Below are 18295 nucleotides of genomic sequence, written 5' to 3' on the forward strand. Positions count from 1 at the left end.
AAGACGTCACATGGGAAGAGATGCATAAACACAGACGTAGGATCCATATTTTAATATCCTGATCGTGTTGGGAAATTAAGTAAAATGACATAGCCTAGACTGATTATAGCTACTAATACTAAATGTCAAAAATTTATCAAATTATCTTACATTATGGGACTTATTGATCATCTGGCAACGCTGGCTGTAACAATCATATTCGTCTTTTTATGAAGTTTCTCTGCACAGTTTTGCCAAAATCAGTTAACGCAGCTTTAAAAAATTAACAAATGAATCCTTTAATGAAAATGCAGCAGATATTTGTTGTAATTAAAGATCTCATAGTCACAGTGTACCTCTTTCTGAATTTTACTACTCTATAACTTAAGAAACTGTAATAAGAGACTAAGCCAGTAAGATGAAAAAGGTAATATTCCATCAATGTAGTATTACTGAGAGAATATCCACTTATATGTACAATAACGGGCAGCATTCATCACACCGCTGCAGCACAGATGAATAATTCTACTGTATGAAGGTAAATGTATTAAATACTCTGTGAGTTTATTAAAATGTGAAGTTATTAAGCGAGGCATTACATTACTCTTACAGTCAGACTGGGATTAAGAGTGTCTAATGTCTGTGAGATAAAACTTTTACCACTGCTTGTGCCTTCTCTCACCAGCATTGTTAGGATAGGAGTCCATATCCAGGTAGGAGTGTTCCTGGGTCTCATGTGGCCCCCCGACCACGCCTCCGACCTCGCCCCTCTCCAGCCCCACCAGATCGGAGAAATGGGGGTGATGCTGGCCCTGCTGGCCCAGAGTGGGGTAGAGTGAGGACGAGGAGTGGCCCTCCTTCCTCTGCAGCAGCGGGGGTAAGAGAGACGACCCCCCGGCACCTCCGAGGCTTCCGACGCCGGCGCTTCCGGGCAGCAACCCCGACGTCAGGCTCAGGCCTCCGCCCTCCTTGTCCCGCCATGGCAGCCAGCAGAGCTTCCAGGAGACGAAGAGGGAGACGGAGAGGAGGACGATGCCGCAGAATGTCACGATGACTGACAGCAGACTGACAGAGATCTCTATAGAGGAGAAGAGACGGAGAGGTAAAGGGAGGAAAAACAGAGCAAATAGAAGAGAGCCATGACTCCATTATTATATAGTCTGTATATAAATAGAAAGAAGTTTTTCTCCTTTTAAAGGACTAGTGTGTAAGATTTAGGGGGATCTATTGGCAGATAAGGAATATAATATTCATAAGTATGTTTTAATTAGTGTACAATCACCTGAAAATAAGAATCATTGTGTTTTCATAACCTTAGAATGAGCCTTTTATATCTACAGAGGGAGCGGGTCCTCTTCCATGGAGGCCGCCATGTTGTACCGCCATGTTTCTACAGTAGCTCAGAACCAATCACTGGCTCTAGAGAGGACCTTTTGCGTTTTCACGAGTTTCATGGCTGGTCCTTTAAAGAGGACATATCATTGGACATTCCCATGTCGTTATTTATATTGTGGGGCTCTACTGGATTATCTTTGCATGATTTAAAGTTCAAAAACTCTTAATCTATCTTATACTGGCCCTTTATGCAGCCCCTCAGTTCAGCCTCTGTCTGAAACAGGCCGTTTTAGCACCCATCTCTTTAAGGCCCGCCTCCCGATGAGCCCACTCTCTTCTGATTGGTTAGCTTACAGAAGCTGCCCTTTAGGTCAGTAGTAGTTGCTTCATTTTCACGTTCTTTATACAAAATATAAACTTCTCAAATACATCCGTAGATATTCAAACCTGAATCCAATCCGAACTATTCGAGTGGACAACGCAAACAGCCTGTGGAACAACCTTAGCAACAACCTTAGCAACAAAGACCAGACACTGACTTTGCCCTGGATTTTGACTTTCAGGAGGCATTTTTACATATGTTCATCTCAAGTTTTGACTATAGACATCTGACATCATAACAGTGTATAAATGACGTTTAAATCACAAAAAGCATGTAATGTCCTTTTTAAAAAAGTATGAAGGAAATGTAGTTTTAGGAACTACAACCTACACGTCCTGTATTTTCACCTTCACACATCATACAGATGCCTTACAGAACAGAACAGTAACCCACTGTGCAATCAACAACCCATACACTCCATCAACACACACACACGTACCGTCGCAGGCATTACCTCAACATCTACAAATCACACATCATGGAGCAGGAGAGGGAACCCGCTGTAGGCATAAATTGATATGCAACCGTTCCCTGAAACTCATATCCCAACATTTGAATCCTGAGCTTAAAATGGGGGCAAACATCGGCTGAGTGGATATTCTTAGGGGAGGAGAGGAGAGGAGACGAGGGGGAGAGAGAGGTGAGGGGTGGGGAGGTGCAAACATTTTTAAAAAAAAAAAAAAAAAAGAAAGAAAACACCAATACTCCCTGTGATGTCTCTATGCAATGTCATCATGCATTTCCTCATGGTTATGAGCTTTTTAATCTGTGACGGCTCAAGGATTGCTTCTGAGGAGTTGGTGTGTGTGTGTGTGTGTGTGTGTGTGTGGAGGGGGGTGGAGGGTGGAGGGTGGGGGTGGAAGGGGGGGGGTATGACTCATCCGAATGAAAAACTGTACAGAATACTAGAAAAGGCAGTTTCAGCACCAGACTGCCGGACAGTTCCAGCAACAGCCTCCGTCAAAGACAGCAGGAATGAGAGAAAGTCGACATGAGCTTAGGAACTTTTGTAGATCTGTTTAGCGCACGACTGCACGTGTCAGAGCCTATGATACGTAAATTCATGATGAATTCATAAATTTGTAAATACCCTATAAATATACCATGAATATTTATAAATAAATAGACTAAATATACAATGAATATTTATAATTATCCTGAACCATTTGAAGTCTTTTTATAAATAGCATGTTTTGGTCTGATGACTATCTTGACAAAAGGACCAATCAGAGCCCACAATTAACTACAGGCCCAGAGCCCTTAACATGAATATTCATGGTTTGTAAGTAGACCGAGAAGTCTCATTACGATATAGTGTGCGGAGTATATTTCCCCACATTGCAGCGTCTAACTGAAGGGTTTCGCCTCTCGCCATCTTGGGCTCCATCCAGACCAGAGGGCCACCAATTAACAATCCTTCCTGTCTTCCCTTCAGAGAAAGATGTTTCCGAAACCCCCCAGACCTCATGCTCATTCAGATCCGCACAAAGGCATTCCCTTTCTTTAACCCCCTTTTTTCCTTCAATTTACACCAATTCAGAGCGTCTTTATGGGCATGACAAAGACATAAACACTGTTAAATCACACAAAAGTATCTGTAACAGGCTGACAACGAGACTGCGAGCGAATGAGTGAAAACAAGACAACAGCAGCCAATCCTCCAGCCCTTGGGGTGCATCTTCTGGAATTCGGCTCGCCTTATGTCTCCACTCGCCCTTCCTCTTTTTTTCCTCTTTCACACTCTCCTCTATATAATCCCCTCAAACACCCCTCATTCCTCGCTGTTATTTCTTTTCCCATGCTGTCTGCCTCTGCATGCTTTGACTTTATTCCTCTCCTCAGCGGCCGTCTTTTTGTTGCTCGCCCCTACCTTCTCTCCGTCTCCCGCCTGTCTTGCCTCTCCTCTCCCGCGCTCTCTTTGGTGAATTATTCATCAGTCTGTGTATGTCATTAATCAGCACTTGTTCAAAAGATATGATTGGGGGGCCGCGGAGGTGGGGGGATGGGCGAGAGGGGCCATCGATCTGTCGCAGTGGAGAACAAGAAAAGCGGTGGGATGTGAGGAACAAGGGATGGAAAAGGGGGGGGAAAAAAAAAGATGCACGGAGAGAGCATGACGATGATGGCGAACAGGAGACAGAGAGGGAAAAGTGATGGAGAAGAGGGGAGGAAAAGAGGGCGAAGGAAGGTAGGACGAGGGAGAAAACATCAAGAAAAAAAGGACAGTACTGATTAAGGTGGATGAAAAGAGGGGAGAGAAAACGATCCGAACCACAGAACGGCCGGCAGGGCTGGGACAGACAGAGGGGGAGCATTGATAACAGATTGGTGCACATGTTGAAACAGACATATTAGCTGACTTGGTCTATTCTCCCCTTTTCGTTTTCCAGGAGGAGGAGAAGAAGAAGGAGGGAGGGGATGGAAGGAGGATTGATAAACTCGCATGCAAACACCACATCATGTGTGAAAGACTAGAAACCAAAGAGGCAATGATAGAGAGAGAAGGAGCCGGGGAAACGGAGAGATGGAGGAAAACAAGCTGACAATGATTTAGAGTGAAACCTAAAAGAGGGGAGGGGTTTAAGGATGAGAAAGGTTAATGTATTGATCCGGAGGGGGAAAAACAAAGCGTGGAGGTAAAGGAGTGTGGGAGTGTGTGAGGTTGGCAGATCTAGGTGCACCGATAAGACACGGCTGTGATCAAACGTGCGCGGGGACCGTCAGGGGCCAAAGCACTCTCCTCCTCCATTTGTCTCTCTTTAGGGCAGTCGCTGTACCTTCCCGAGCACTGATCCTGCCAAAGATCCATCGCTAATCCACAAAGCATAAAAAGCGAGTAAGCGGGCGGGTAGGTGGATGGGTAGGAGGCCTCTGAAGTACACAGTGAAGAGGGACCGAGACTCCCTGTCAATCAGCGACTGATGCAAGCCAACCGGGAGTCGTACATTGCTCCACATCAAACACATCTCTGCTGCTTACACAAGCCATTCGCTGACAGCTTGTGGCGGTCGCGGTCCTCGGAGGGCTCGGAGACTTCCGTCAGCAAACACCGAAAAATCACAGCTGGTAGGCGAGGGGGCCAATGCCTAAAACCATGGCGTGACATTTCTTCACAGAGCCATCTAAATCTCCAGAGGCAACACGCAGCTAATCCAGGCTAATCTACACTGAGCCACAAATATCCACGCTAATCTGCATAACAGCGCATTGCACTTCCAAATGCTTCAATGAGAACCCACACACAATACTCTGCGCACAATACTAGCCATGGTGCTGCATGATGCACCTACTCAATTTGGTAAAAACAAAAAAAAAAACCTGTTAAACCAGTTTAAAGATAACAATCGCGGACTTTTACCGAGACTCTTCTGGGGCTCGTAAAAAGAAATGGGATGGACTTGTACTGTAGCCATTTCAATCTAGCTGATGAATATTTCATGGTTTGTTGTTCTGAGTGCACAGTACCTCTAAACATCTTTAAACATGAGCACTTTCTTTTTAACATTTGCCTTTCACATATCTTAAATTCTAACATATGTCATGTTGCTGTACATGTCCGAAGCTGAACCGAAATTTTCTGTTTAAACCTTTAAAACACTATATTTCATGTCGATATTCTGGATGTTAAACACGTCGTGGCAAAACACACCAAACATTTTAAGTAACAGATGTCTGCCCAGTCTTTTGTTTTTGTCATTGTGTTAAGCCTTATTTAAACCATCATGGGATACCAGAGTTCTTTTTGAGTGGGTGATCAGTTCCTTTCAGCAATACCCAAATCTTTTTAGTATCAAAGGCTTACCCCCCTGTAGGCTTGAAGGATGTCTGCTAAGTTCGTACTTCCCTCCTTCACAGAATGCAGCAGCTGCGGTCTGCTTGAATACATTAAATCAAAAAAAAAAAATCGACGCCAAACGTAGTAGTTTTCATGATGGAAAACATCGAGCAGTTGGATGCACAGCGGAGGAGCTGTTTATTCCGCAGGAGATGTTTGAGAGGTTTTATGCGGATGTTCTGATGCTTTTTTTCCGCTGTGAAAGCTTGTTATCTTTTGGAGTACACTTAAACTAGCATGGATTCAAGCTGACCACAGCATCTGTTTGGCGTGAAGGAAGAAATTTCCAACTTTTACACGCCACCTTTCAAGTCTACAGGGGGTGACTCTTTGATACTGCGAGGTATTGCTTTGAAGCAGGGTGAGGTTGTGGGTTTTTACAAACTGTTGGATAGTTTGAGAACAAATGGGAGAAAAGCTGCCATTATACTGTCAATCAATCTTGACATATGAATGCAAAATTACTCATGAGAAGCTCCAGGCGTGTCAGATACCTGGGTCGAGGTGTCTGTTGCGCCCTCTCAGCAGGTAGCTGAATTCCTGGCAGCGTTCGCTCTGGCTGTAACCTCTCGGAGAGTTGAAGCACAGCTCCTCCACCAACACCAGCGCCTTCTTACACAGGTCTTCATCCCAGTCCCCCGACATCCTCCAATCCGCATCGCACTCTCACCAGCAGTCAGCCAATGACAGCGCAGCCCTCGCCGCCCTCACCTATCGGACGGCGCTCGGGTAAGCAGAGTATTGGCCCGTCCACCTTTTACAAGGTGTGAACTGAGAGAGAGGAGGCAGAGGAAGCTGAAGGGGGGGTGGAGGGGAGGGAGGGGCGCGGGAAGAACACGAGGGGCTCTGCTGGGTGTCTTGGTCTGGATCACAGAGACCAGACTGACGTGCCCATGTGTGACTGAGCGACACCCACCCCTCTCACTTTCCCTGAAAGAGATAAAGGGAGAGAAACAGTCAGTGTAGGTGTGAGGACATAAAAGTGTACAAATCAGTGTATTGGCAGATTGGTCACCTTAGCCATTAAGATAGAACACTGATGCCAAAACCATCAGTATGTCCGTGATAGATCATTGGCTCCGGTGCTACAACATATTTCTTTCGCATACAGTATGAGGAGTGACACTCCAGCAACCAGCGTCATAAAGAAAATGAAGAAAATTTGATCATGTTGCAGGATGCTAAATGCTAAATGTGTGTCAGAGTCAGATAATAAAGTTTAGAGAGATTAGTCAAAACTGATAGTTTTTACATTTTGTTTTGCTAGAAAATACTTAAAAACTGTTAACAGCGAGGCCAATGGATTATGCTGATTTACCAGGGCGTAACTTCTTGCAGGGCACATTGATGTTGAGTTTCTTAAACGTTAAATCCTCAGTGAACCACGGATTATATTTCATTCCCCTCCATTGTGAGTGGCAGCAGAAGGTGTCGGGGCAAATAAAACCACCGTAAAGTCTACGTGTACCCGGAAGAACAATAACAAAGAGCTGATGAGCCTTGAATTTCCCTTGAGGAATGAATAAAATATTATGAATTTAATTTAATTAGGCTAAAAGCTGCGTAAGGCTGCGGAGTTGCTCAGAGTTAGGTGTTGATTCTCAGTGAGCTCGACACTAAAAACAACCTTTTCATGTTAAAAAATATCACTATAATAAGATTGAGGGTGCTATAAATTTAGCATGAAATACACATGAGTACATTTACCTGCTACTTCAGGAAATGAAAGCTTTGGGTAACTTTCAACAGCTAAAATTGTGTACTTGCAGTGTTTCAAAAAGAAATATTGCTACTGTGACTCCACTGAGGTTGTATTTCATATTTGAAAATGTATAAATAGACACTCTGCATATTAAAATCCTTTTTTTTTGTTTTGTTCTGTTTCCTAAAAATCAATCTTCTTACTTTGAACGATGCCAAATGCTTCTGCACCCACTCAGCATGGTGCGTTCTTAATTGCGAGGAGTCCTACGGTTAGTGATCTCCTGGGGGGATGCAGTTATGATTTTTGGAGTCGAAAACTGACCAGCGGGTCAATCATTTCAAAACATGAAATATTTCAAAGCAAAACACTGCTTACTGTAATTACAGAGTAATTTAAATAATCGTGAGCTCTGTTTTGATGAGTGCCTTCACACAAATATATTGAAGAAACAATTATAGAGTTAAGAAGACTGGGTACAGGCTTCATCCTTGTTTGTAGTGGTATATTTTTTAAAATGTGTAGCAAAATCCACAAACGTATAAGAAAAATATCCTGCCAAGGTCACATTACTGAAAAGTTTCCTGGATGGAAGAACCATCGCTTACCTCAGATTTACAGTAGCTTCACATTTTGTTATATAAGTAGATCTATTGTGCCGAAGAAACAAATCCAAAAGAGAACATTTCATTAGATTTAATAAAGTCATAAAGCCACGGTGTGTGTGTGTGTGTGTTTTACTTTTATTGAACTTGACTCTCGAGGTTCTGGGCCATGTTGAATTTGCAAGCTGGAGCGGAGAAACTCTACATGTAGAATTTTCTTTGCAAACAGATTTGGCAGAGGAAGGCGGAGTTATGCCTGCAGTGCATGCATAACCTTTAGCTTGTTATTTTCCTAATGTTTCCAAGGCTAGCAACAGGAGCCTGCAGACAAGTGTTTTGTTTTGTTTTTTTTTTTTTTCCTTCACTGCAAATTGGGAATAGAGTTGCGCTCGTAGTCATCTAGCTCCGACATGAATCCGCTGGAACGTTTCTGTGGTCTCTGCAACACACCAGCATGGATCGGACGTCGCTGTCGGATTTTGCGGAGACTCTTTCGAAGCTCTCACCTGAAAAAACAATAAAAAAAATCAATCAATCGATAAGGTGTATGAAGACAAGCGCAGCAGAGACTAACAACAACAAGGACACCAAGAGACTGAAACCCACACCGAAGTTTGGTGGACTAAAAAAAATCTCATAAAACAACATCAGAGTAGAGGTATAATTAGCTGTATTAAATCTGGCTGCCTTATGTGTGTGCTCCTTGTCCTTTCATCCAAGAGAAAATAGACTTCTTTAGCATACTGTCTATATTTTTGAACTCATTCTGTCTAAATAAAAGGAGGTCAATGCCCAAACTCCAGTTTCTCACAGCCTGTGAGTCTCCAGGGACTCTGACTGAGGAGAGTATATGCAAAGTTGTGTCTAATAGATCTGTTGCAAAAACGCTAGTATTGAACATGTCTTGCCAAAAAAAGGTTGTACAGGCGGTGGTTTGGTTGGAGCATAAATCACTGGCAAAACAATGTTCACGGTGAGAGGTCAGCTCACTTTTCCACCGAGCCGTTTTGTCCTTGTAAAGCAGCGGACCTATTTCTCAAGCAAGGTGCCTTGTTGGACAGAGGAAGGACTATTGATCATTTGATGTATGTTGTTCTGTGAAATGTCAGCGTCAGTCTTTGTGCATTGAGTGGCACCTCCCTAGCAAAGTGCTCCTTATGTGTCCATCTGTCTCCCAGCCATCAATCAATCACCGCATTAGGCAAAGACATATTTCACTCTCAACAAGATCCAAAACAAGAAATGCTTCCACTCCCCTTTTAGTTTTTTTTTCTCTCTCTGCTCTCGAAGACAGGGGTGCACTTTTCTTCTCTTGTTCACCCTTTGTCTTCATCTATTTTGAAAAGCTGATTGTCACATTAGGAGAGTCTTTCAGTCTAAAGGAAACTCAGATAAAACAGAGTCTATTTATCTGTCCATCTCAGCTTAGCCAATTGCCGAAATGAATCCGAAATTAGCGAATCAAAACGACATCCAGACCCAACATCCCACACCAGCCCTTGTCTTGGCCCCCTCTACTCTCTCCCATTAAGATAGTAAATCTGTCTGAGTGACTTTAAAACGCAGGATATCTCATTCTGAGGAATGGCTATCTGGCACAAAACTGGCCGCCTCAAATGCCAGTGAGAGCATCAGGAAAGAGGGAGAGGCGAGGAAGAAATGGAGGAAGACAGACAGAGAGAGAAAGAACGATTGTGTACGAGTAGCAAGAGACAGAGGAAGAGGGAGAGAGAGTGGGATAAGAGAGATGCTGACATTAAATTGGAGGTGAGACAGATAAAGAGGGAGGGAAAAAAAAATTGGAGCAGAGAAGGGCAGAAAAAAAAAAAACATAGGAAGCTGGCGGCGAGGGTGACACAGCAACAATGGTAATCAAGGGTTTGGGGATGCAATTTACTACAAGCAAAATATTTACAGACGCTGGTTATTCACAGATAAATATGCCTACAGAAACATGTTGACGAATCATTTCAGATAGCACCCTGCCGAGAAACGCACATTCCTAGCGTACAGAGCAACACTAAACCTCCCACAGACCCTCCATTGACTGCTGTTCTGCCTGGGATCAATACTCTCAGGGAAGGAATACGCCACAACACAGACCAGTCGACCAGTAAGGTCACTGTCTGATTGGACAGAGGAGACAGGGCGGCATGCAAGGTCACAGTCTAATCACACTATAGAGAAAGGAGAATCAGTATACGAGGGGTCCTGTCCAATCACACAAGAGACACCGGAGGGGAACTAGAAGAGGTCAGTGCCCAATTATGGAAGACGATGGCCAATCAGATTATGAGCTAAATCCGGGGGAAAAAAGGGCCAGTTGCGCCAAAAGACGGGAGCCAGACAGCCAGTAATCCAAATTCGAGGGTAGATTACATCAGCTGAGGTGGCTAAGTGATAAAAAGGCTGCAAGTTCAACCTTGCACAGGTGTCAACAAGTCCTCCAAATTAAACGATCCGATACTTCGTTTGACCGTGTGGACTCCAGAATGACACATAGAGGCATTTTCTGATCCAGTGCTTTCCAAAACAGATACAAATCACTGTTGAAAAATAATTATGTTTTATGATGTGTCTGGTTAAGCACAAAAACCACTTGGTTAGGTTTAGGGAAAGATCATGCTTTGGGTTAAAATGATCACTTTGTTAAGGTTAGAATACATGTGGTGTGGGTTACAGTTACTACATCCTTAAAGGGGACATATCATGCACATTTCCAGGTCTATATTTTTAGATTGGAGCTTTAATAGAATATCTCTGCATGTTTTACAGTTTAAAACTCCTTATTTATCACATAGTGGCCTTTAATGCAGCCCCTCAGTTCAGCCTCTGTCTGCAACAGGCTGTTTAGGCTCCTGTCTCTTTAAGGCCCGCCTCCCGACGAGTCACTCTGTTCTGATTGGCCGGCTCTTGGAAGCTTCCGCCGACTCCGAAGGCTACGTCAACAAACCAAGCAACAAACTATAGCAGTAGGATTTCACTACTTTTTCTTTATCTTTACTTAAAATATAAACTTCTCAAATATATCCGTACATGTTCGAGCCGAAATCTGTTCCGAAATATAAGAGTAGACAACACATGGAAAAACCTTAGTCATCAACCTTAGCAACCAAGGCTACCGAACAGATGTGATGAGCAGATGTCAGCTTGTCGGCAAGGTAGAAAAAAACATTGCAAACGAAGCGTTCAGGGCAGGTTGACGCCCTGGCTTTTGACTCGCAGGTGGCATTTCTACATACGTTAACCTCTGGTTTTGGAACTTTAAACATATTTAACATAGATATCCGACATCATAACAGCATATAAATAACCAGAATACCAGAAAAGCATAATACGTCCTCTTTAAAGTTAGGCGACCTTGGCTAAAATAATAACCACCGGGTTATGGTTGGGGAGCGATCGATCATAGTTACGTTTTCCTGTTTTCTACTGTTGGGTTATAGCCTACATCCACCCAACCACCTCCGAATGTGGAAATTATATTGACATACAGTATATATATATATATATATATATATATATATATATATATATATATGTCATCTAAACCTCGCCACTGCTCCAGGTCATAATTATTACAGCCGCTAGATGGCATGTGTCACTTAAGTATAACTATGTGTTGTTTTTAGGCGACTGACATCACAACCTACTGTGTCGTTTTTCCTTGGGAGGGCAGTCTCCGGGGGTCTTTGAGCACGACTCCAAACCCCCCGCCCGTTAATCACTAGGATAAGAGCATCAGCTAAACATCTTATTTTTAATGGCTCAGTCCAGCCGTTACATCCTCTATCTAGCTTATAGGCGATAAAGCAGATGAGGCGTTCATGTTTGTATCCCCTTATAATGAAGGGATCATTCTGGTATTTGCACAAGAAGGAGGGCAGATTTGGATCCGCCCTCAGGTGCACAGAGCTGAGAGAAAAACACAAATTAGAATAAGGAAACACATACAAAATGTGAGGGAATGAAACAACTCAGCACAGACAGGGCTCCCATTTCTTATTGCTGGGACATTCACTGATAAATATTTATCTAATATCAAATGTATTCCCTCACTCTTTTTTTTTTTTTTTTTGAGTAGTCGTATTGGATTTCTTATTTTTTTGGCTCCTCATGCAAGAATTCCAGTGGTTTGCTCCCCTGCTTAGAAATTCCACCGAAAAACAGCCACAAACAAACAAAAAAACTCCCCCAAGAAGGGGGCGAATGTGAATTTGATAAAACCCAGGGGGCAGGTTTTTCAGTAACAAGGATCATGTTAGAAAGTGCGAGTGAAATGTGAAATCTGTATGTGGAATCTGTCTCTGAGGGATGAATCACACACCTCAGCTGGGTTTGGGAATTACAGTGATAAGGCATTTGAAACGCTGCTGTCTGCTGAATAAGAAGTAAGAAGAAACTCAGATACCTGCCACAAACCTGTGATCTATTGCAACCCGCTATCATCATTTGCCATCTCATTTTCCATTCAAATTACACATTTCTCTGGGTATTGAATTATTCATTACAATTCAATTCAATCTTTATTTATATAGCGCCGCATCACAACAGAAGTTATCTGAGAGCGCAGAATAAAATGCGGAAAAAATGTGAGACCACCGCATTTTTACTGTTTACTACAACTGGATCAATATTATCAGCTGTAGCAGTGGAAACAGAAGTTCTGGTATTACTTTGAGGTTTTTCAGAATAAAATTTGCATGTTTACCTGACAACAAGGCAGGTTTAAGATCATATTCTTATTAAGTTTTCATAAAACCCTCTTCCAATCTCCTTCTATTCACCTCCCCTCTATATTTATTAAGCTTGGACTAATAGGAATTAATTTGCTGCAACTATATTTATGGGTAGAAAATGAACACCTTCATAATTGCAAAATTTAACTGCACAAAATTCAGACCCATTTTTGTGTGGGAACATAATGCTCCTGTAGACAAAGGAGACTAATCCATTGGATATACCTAATAGGATGTTTCAGTTGGATCTCATTGAACCTGCTTTCAAGTCCTCCCATCTGCTGCCATGCTCTTTCTTTTGTTTTCATCTGTACCTGGAAGTCATCTTTAATTGAACCTCTCATCCTTACCCCGAATGCTTTTGTTGTTGTTTTAAAGTCTGTAAATTTGCTTGTGTTTAAGCCAATTTCCCACTCCCTATGACTGTGCCTTTATGGGAATTTGAACAGTGTTTCCTTTAAAAAAACAAAAAAAAACAAAAACAACATTGTCATCTCCAGTCAGCTGTACTATACAGACTGGCGACTTGGCCCTTTGACCTGCACCTCTCTGTTCCAGACTTTTGATGCTGTACCCTTGCTGGGCCGTATCATGTTTTGTACCACCTCAAATCGATGTACCCGTGTATCCTTAGATCATCCACCATTCGTCAGGACTCTTTCTGATTCATAGAGGTCATGACCTCTCTCCACCGGCAAACTGGAATATCCTCCTTTTTTGTTTTGCATCACTTCCTTTCGAGGCCACAAACGATGTCTGCCTCAGACAACGCTATCATCGCTCCTCTCTGCTCATTCGGCTGTGACGGATTGATGCACAAGGGTAAACAGATAGGGCTACTACAACATATCTTTTTGGTTACTCCAGTGGAGCGGTACTGTGTTTCGCCCGGGACAGAGACGGCGCCGTATGAGGCCAAGATTGAGCGTGGGGATATTAATGTCTATTGACTAGTGGTAATAGCTTTGCTGAGCCTCCGCCTCGAGGTTGTTCCAATTTAGCCTGTCCTATAATAGCTCCTGGACACCCTTTCAGCAAATAAATAACATGAGGTGGGAGAGAGTGGGCCTTAATATCTGCTTAAGACCATATATCTCTATAAACATGCAATCAAACACCCGTTCACATCCAAGCAGACACCGGCTCCTTTTATCTCCACCTATTTCTATCCCACATTCACACATTTCAAAGGTTCCCGTTCAGGCTTTCACAGCTTTCTACCACTCTGAGCCTGTTGGAGCTGCAAGTGTCTAAATTATCTATAATGTGGGACAGGAAATAGAAAGCAAGTGGCCAGCCAGGAACCCTGGGATATTGGTGCCGCTCTTCCTGTCTCTTGCACAGCCAGTGGAGCTGCAGAGCGGGACCTATTTACAGACAGGGAGTGTAATCACACACACACACACACACACACACACACACAGACAACGGGCCGCCCTCACTTCATTTTTCACCTACCGCTATGTCAGAGTCGGTGAGTCAGTGTGTCTCAGTGGTTGAGGTTTTTTTTTTTTTTCTCTTCTTCCCTCCTCATTTGCATAAATATGATTCTCTGTGTTGGGAAGCCAGAGAGCAACTGTGCCTTTGATGGTAAAGGGGAGTGGGGTGGGGTGGGGTGGAGGAGGTGTGGGTGTGGGTGGAGGGGGAATTACGCACGTCTTACGCACGTCAACCTGTCTTCTGTGTGTTTTCTGCGTGCTTGTGCGCGCACCACCCCCCCTTCTGTCTGTTCACCTTATAATAATAGCGTTCGCGTAGAAAAAAAAAAGTTAAACCCTCCTCATCAGTGAGGATAGCTGAAATTGATACACTTGTAATACAGATACGAGCCTGTTATCTCTTCTATAGGCTAGTGCAGCCTACATAGCCTGTACAGACTGCCTCCACAAAACATGCATCCCACTATATGCTCGAAACATATACCTACCGAAGCTAGAATGCAACATGGAAGAGCTAGGATGATGCACAAATAATATACATTAAACATTTATGGAAAACAGACACATGCTGCTAGATTTAGGGCATATTCAGCAGAGCCCAGTGCGGGATACAGGATCAAAGGAGATATGATGCGAATAACGCACACATCGCAGATATCACAGACCCGAAATGCATGCTGGCCACAGGAGTAACAAAAGGAATATCTTCCTACCTTGGCATTGCAGAAACCACTGTCTCCCTCTCTGTCCAATTTCCGATTTATGAGCTCCTCCGCTGTTTTAGTCAGATGCGACGCTTGTAAAGGGGCATTCCGCCCTCTTTCGCTTTGTCCACCCCCCTCCTCTCTCTCTCTCTCTCTCTCTCTCTCTCTCTCTATCTCTCTCTCTCTCCCTAAGACGCACCGAGCAATAAGCCCCGCAACCGGGATGGCAGACTGAGAGGGAGAAATGAACAATATGATATCTCTCCCCTCCCCTCTCTACCTTCCCGTTTCCTGTGTTCTTCTCTTTTATTTTTCTCCCCTCCTTGTGTATTTTCCTCCTCTCTATTTCACTATCCCCTCCCTCTCACTCTCTTTCTCTCTCTCACTCTCTCACTCTCTCTCTCTTGGTTGCTCTCTCGCTTTTTTTTTTCCTCCCTGTGCTCTGAATACTAATACTCTGTCTCTCCTGTCACTGCCTGTACAGCCTGGCCAGTGCTAAAGACATACTGATGTATGTGGGGCGTGTAGAGAGAGAAAGAGAGAGAGAGAGAGAGAGAGAGAGGCAGAGGTGGAGTGAATGTGTATGTGTTTGTGTGTGTGTGTGTGCTGGTGTGTTTGTGTGTGCTAGTGGGAACCAGGGGGGGGTGCATGGTGTGGAGGGTAATGGCCACTCTAAGCCCAGAGGGTACATGGATAGGTTAAAAGGGCCTAGGATCTTATTTGGTCTTATTAGAGCTGTGATTAGATAATAATACTCCTGCCGATGCCCCTGGAGAGGTGGTGGTAGTGTTGGTAGTAGGTGGGTGTGTTTGGGGGGCACATGAAATGTTGCTCCTTTTTATGGTAACACGCCTGGGAGGAGGTGGGGGAGTGTGAGAAAGAGGAGGAGGAGGTGGTGGAGGTGTTGCTTGGATGTCAAGACAGTCGACAGTAGGGTTGAGACGGAGGGGCCGATGTCGCTCGGCTCCGAGCCAAAAAAAGGACATGGCTGTTCGCCTGTATGTATGCGTGCGGGTGATGGTGTGTCTGTGTGTGTGCACCATGGAAACGTCCACAAGAAGAGCGAGAGTAGTATACAGATGCTGTGATCTAGTTAGAACAAGACACAGCCTTATTGGAGTTCTGATTAGATTATGATATTCCTGCAGGCCTCATTTAAGGAGAGCGGAGGCACATAAAAATGTTTCTCTGGTTTATGGTAACGTCATCAGAAGGATAATGAGGAACCTACACAGTCGCTCAGGAACAAGTTTAGACATTGTATCAAAGTTTTTACAACGGTGTCCCTCAGGGTGCGCTATTGGGTCCTTGAATTATTCGCAGAGAGCCAATTAAGAGAAACTGTAATTCAATTATCATTCGATTTGTAGATCAGGTGGTGAGAAAATGTAACTGGAATGTCAGCTTGATATCCAGATATCCAGATGTCCGGTTCTGTATCAAATAGCATCCATCAACAGAAATCTCATCAGATCTATCAGAGAAAATAATTAGGAGGTGGTCTGTCGTCAAACGGGGGATGTAATCCTTCGGGTGAACGAGTTGAAAACATGTGTGAACCCCTGCATTAGGGTTTCTAGCCTGCTGGCTGCTGACATGGTGCCAACTTTAGCAGTTATGTAAGGCAAGTCATCCCTCTGCCCCTCAAGATGTTCACTGCATGTGTGCTCGCTGCCATAATTAATTAACATAGCGAACAGTGTGTGCTTTTGATTCTTCTCCTCCGTGCGGTTCAAGATCGCCAATCATTCAATCATAGCTGTCTCCACGGTGAGTACGTTATTACTATCTATTCTATCGCTTCCTGTCACTGCAGATATTTCACTTCGTCCTGCACAAGAAAATGTGTCAGTGGTCATGTTTATGGTTAAACCGGAAGCTTGCGCATTCATCATTTTTAGTCTAAAAGAAAGTCCTCCTACTGAGAGTTCTGTTGTCGGTATGGAGGCAGGCACCTTCATATTTAAAGACATCACACTGATGAATTAATCATTCTCCCAGCTTGTGCCCAAACAACACCTAATGGGCCACACAGCACAGAGAACATCCAGGCCTTATTATAAACTTTAGTTTGGAAATTCGACATGCATTTGGCTCAAAAACTGTTCTAAATGCATACTTTTTCAAACAAAAAAAGGTATAATCAAACTGTTATTTAATCATAACAGTGCTAATTACGGGCATTAGATGGGTTTTGCAAGGGGAGGGTGGGCGGACACTTGAATTACCTTTGCTTAAGTGAATCCAAATTTGATCTGGTGCCTTTTTATCATGGTAATGGAGAGCAAAGATCAAGACAAAAGATTTCGAAATAGGTCTGGAATCCAAAGGGTCACATTAAGAGAGCGTTCAAGACTAATGTTCCTGCTGAGCATTTAGTGATCTACATCACAAGATTTTATCACACTGACAAAATAATAAAATCTTGTCACTCCTTATAGCTAACAATTTACCAAACGGACAAAAATAATGTCTCAAGAGTCCTTTTGTCCAATGATTTATTACACTGACCACTTAATAATATATCTTCTGCCCCATGACTAATACAGTAACTTGTCACACTGACAGAATGATAATATCTTGTCAGTCATCACATATTTCCCTCAGAAATTAAGCAGGACTGATATTAAACACGATGCACGTCCCACCTAGTTTAACGAACGAACACCCCGCGATTACGTGTTACTGTCTTCGTCATCATCCTGGAAACAGTGATGGTTAAAGAAGGATGCAGGATGGAAAAATAGCTGCGTTTGGAACCCTGCAGCGAGCGATGATTGACTGATAAATGAGAGTAAACAGTGACCTCTGTTAACTGTCACAGCAGAGCACAGACAGAGGCTGAGACACACAACAGAAGAGGACAGGGACGAATAGTCAGGGAACCGGGATAGAGACAGAAGACAGGAGAGGAGAGGGGAGGAGAGGAGAGGAGAGGAGAGGAGAGGAGAGGAGAAAATGAAAAGTTAAACAAACGAGACCGAGAGAGGAAACTAAAAGCTCGGCCGGCGGCGGCAGCCACTGTCAGACTAGTCCTTAAAAACAGGCCAGTGGCATGACAATATCTCACTTATATGGGCCAAATTATCCACTCCTGCAAGTGCACTGAAAACACACTGAGGCACTTGCTTTCACACATAAAATACATGCATCTAAACATCTCATATGTGCAGACATATTAAAGAAAGTAGACCGAGAAATGCCGGAGGGGAGAAGAGTCCACAGAGAGAGATTAAGAGTGACTAAGACCACGAGTGTCAACTCAGTAAGGCAAAAAGTGTCTGAGTCCAAATATTTTAATGCAATGTTGTTAAGAATAACATTAAGAATAAGGTCACAAAATGTGTTAAAAATTTATTTGACATAAAAGAAAAGAAAATGTGCTAAAGGGAGCATTCAGGGCCAGTGTTTCCTCCAAGCTTTGCACCTAATAATTCATCACATTGACCACATAATAATAATTTTTTCATGAGTCTTCGGTCCTTTTTTTCACTTTTCATTTTGTTGATAAAAGCAGGTTTGACAGTTTCTGCTGACAAATGATACTAGATGTCCTGTTCTTGTATCTTAACGGC

General features: G+C 43.4%; 1 protein-coding gene across 2 annotated transcripts in view; it reads right to left on the reverse strand.

The window, feature by feature from the left end:
- Nucleotides 1–15477, reverse strand: part of syt3 (synaptotagmin III) — a 37648-nt gene extending 22171 nt beyond the window's left edge. For both annotated transcript variants that reach the window (XM_067570518.1, XM_067570517.1), the window contains exons 1-4: nucleotides 14730–15477; nucleotides 7975–8344; nucleotides 6026–6461; nucleotides 662–1057 (exon numbers count right to left, since the gene is read on the reverse strand). In XM_067570518.1, coding sequence (XP_067426619.1) covers nucleotides 662–1057; nucleotides 6026–6176 — 547 coding nt within the window. In that variant the 5' untranslated portion in view covers nucleotides 6177–6461; nucleotides 7975–8344; nucleotides 14730–15477. The remainder of the gene's footprint in view (nucleotides 1–661; nucleotides 1058–6025; nucleotides 6462–7974; nucleotides 8345–14729) is intronic.
- Between the last annotated feature and the right edge of the window lie 2818 nt (nucleotides 15478–18295).

The sequence above is a fragment of the Thunnus thynnus genome, chromosome 17 (genome assembly GCF_963924715.1).
Source record: "Thunnus thynnus chromosome 17, fThuThy2.1, whole genome shotgun sequence".
Taxonomy (NCBI): Eukaryota; Metazoa; Chordata; class Actinopteri; order Scombriformes; family Scombridae; genus Thunnus; species Thunnus thynnus.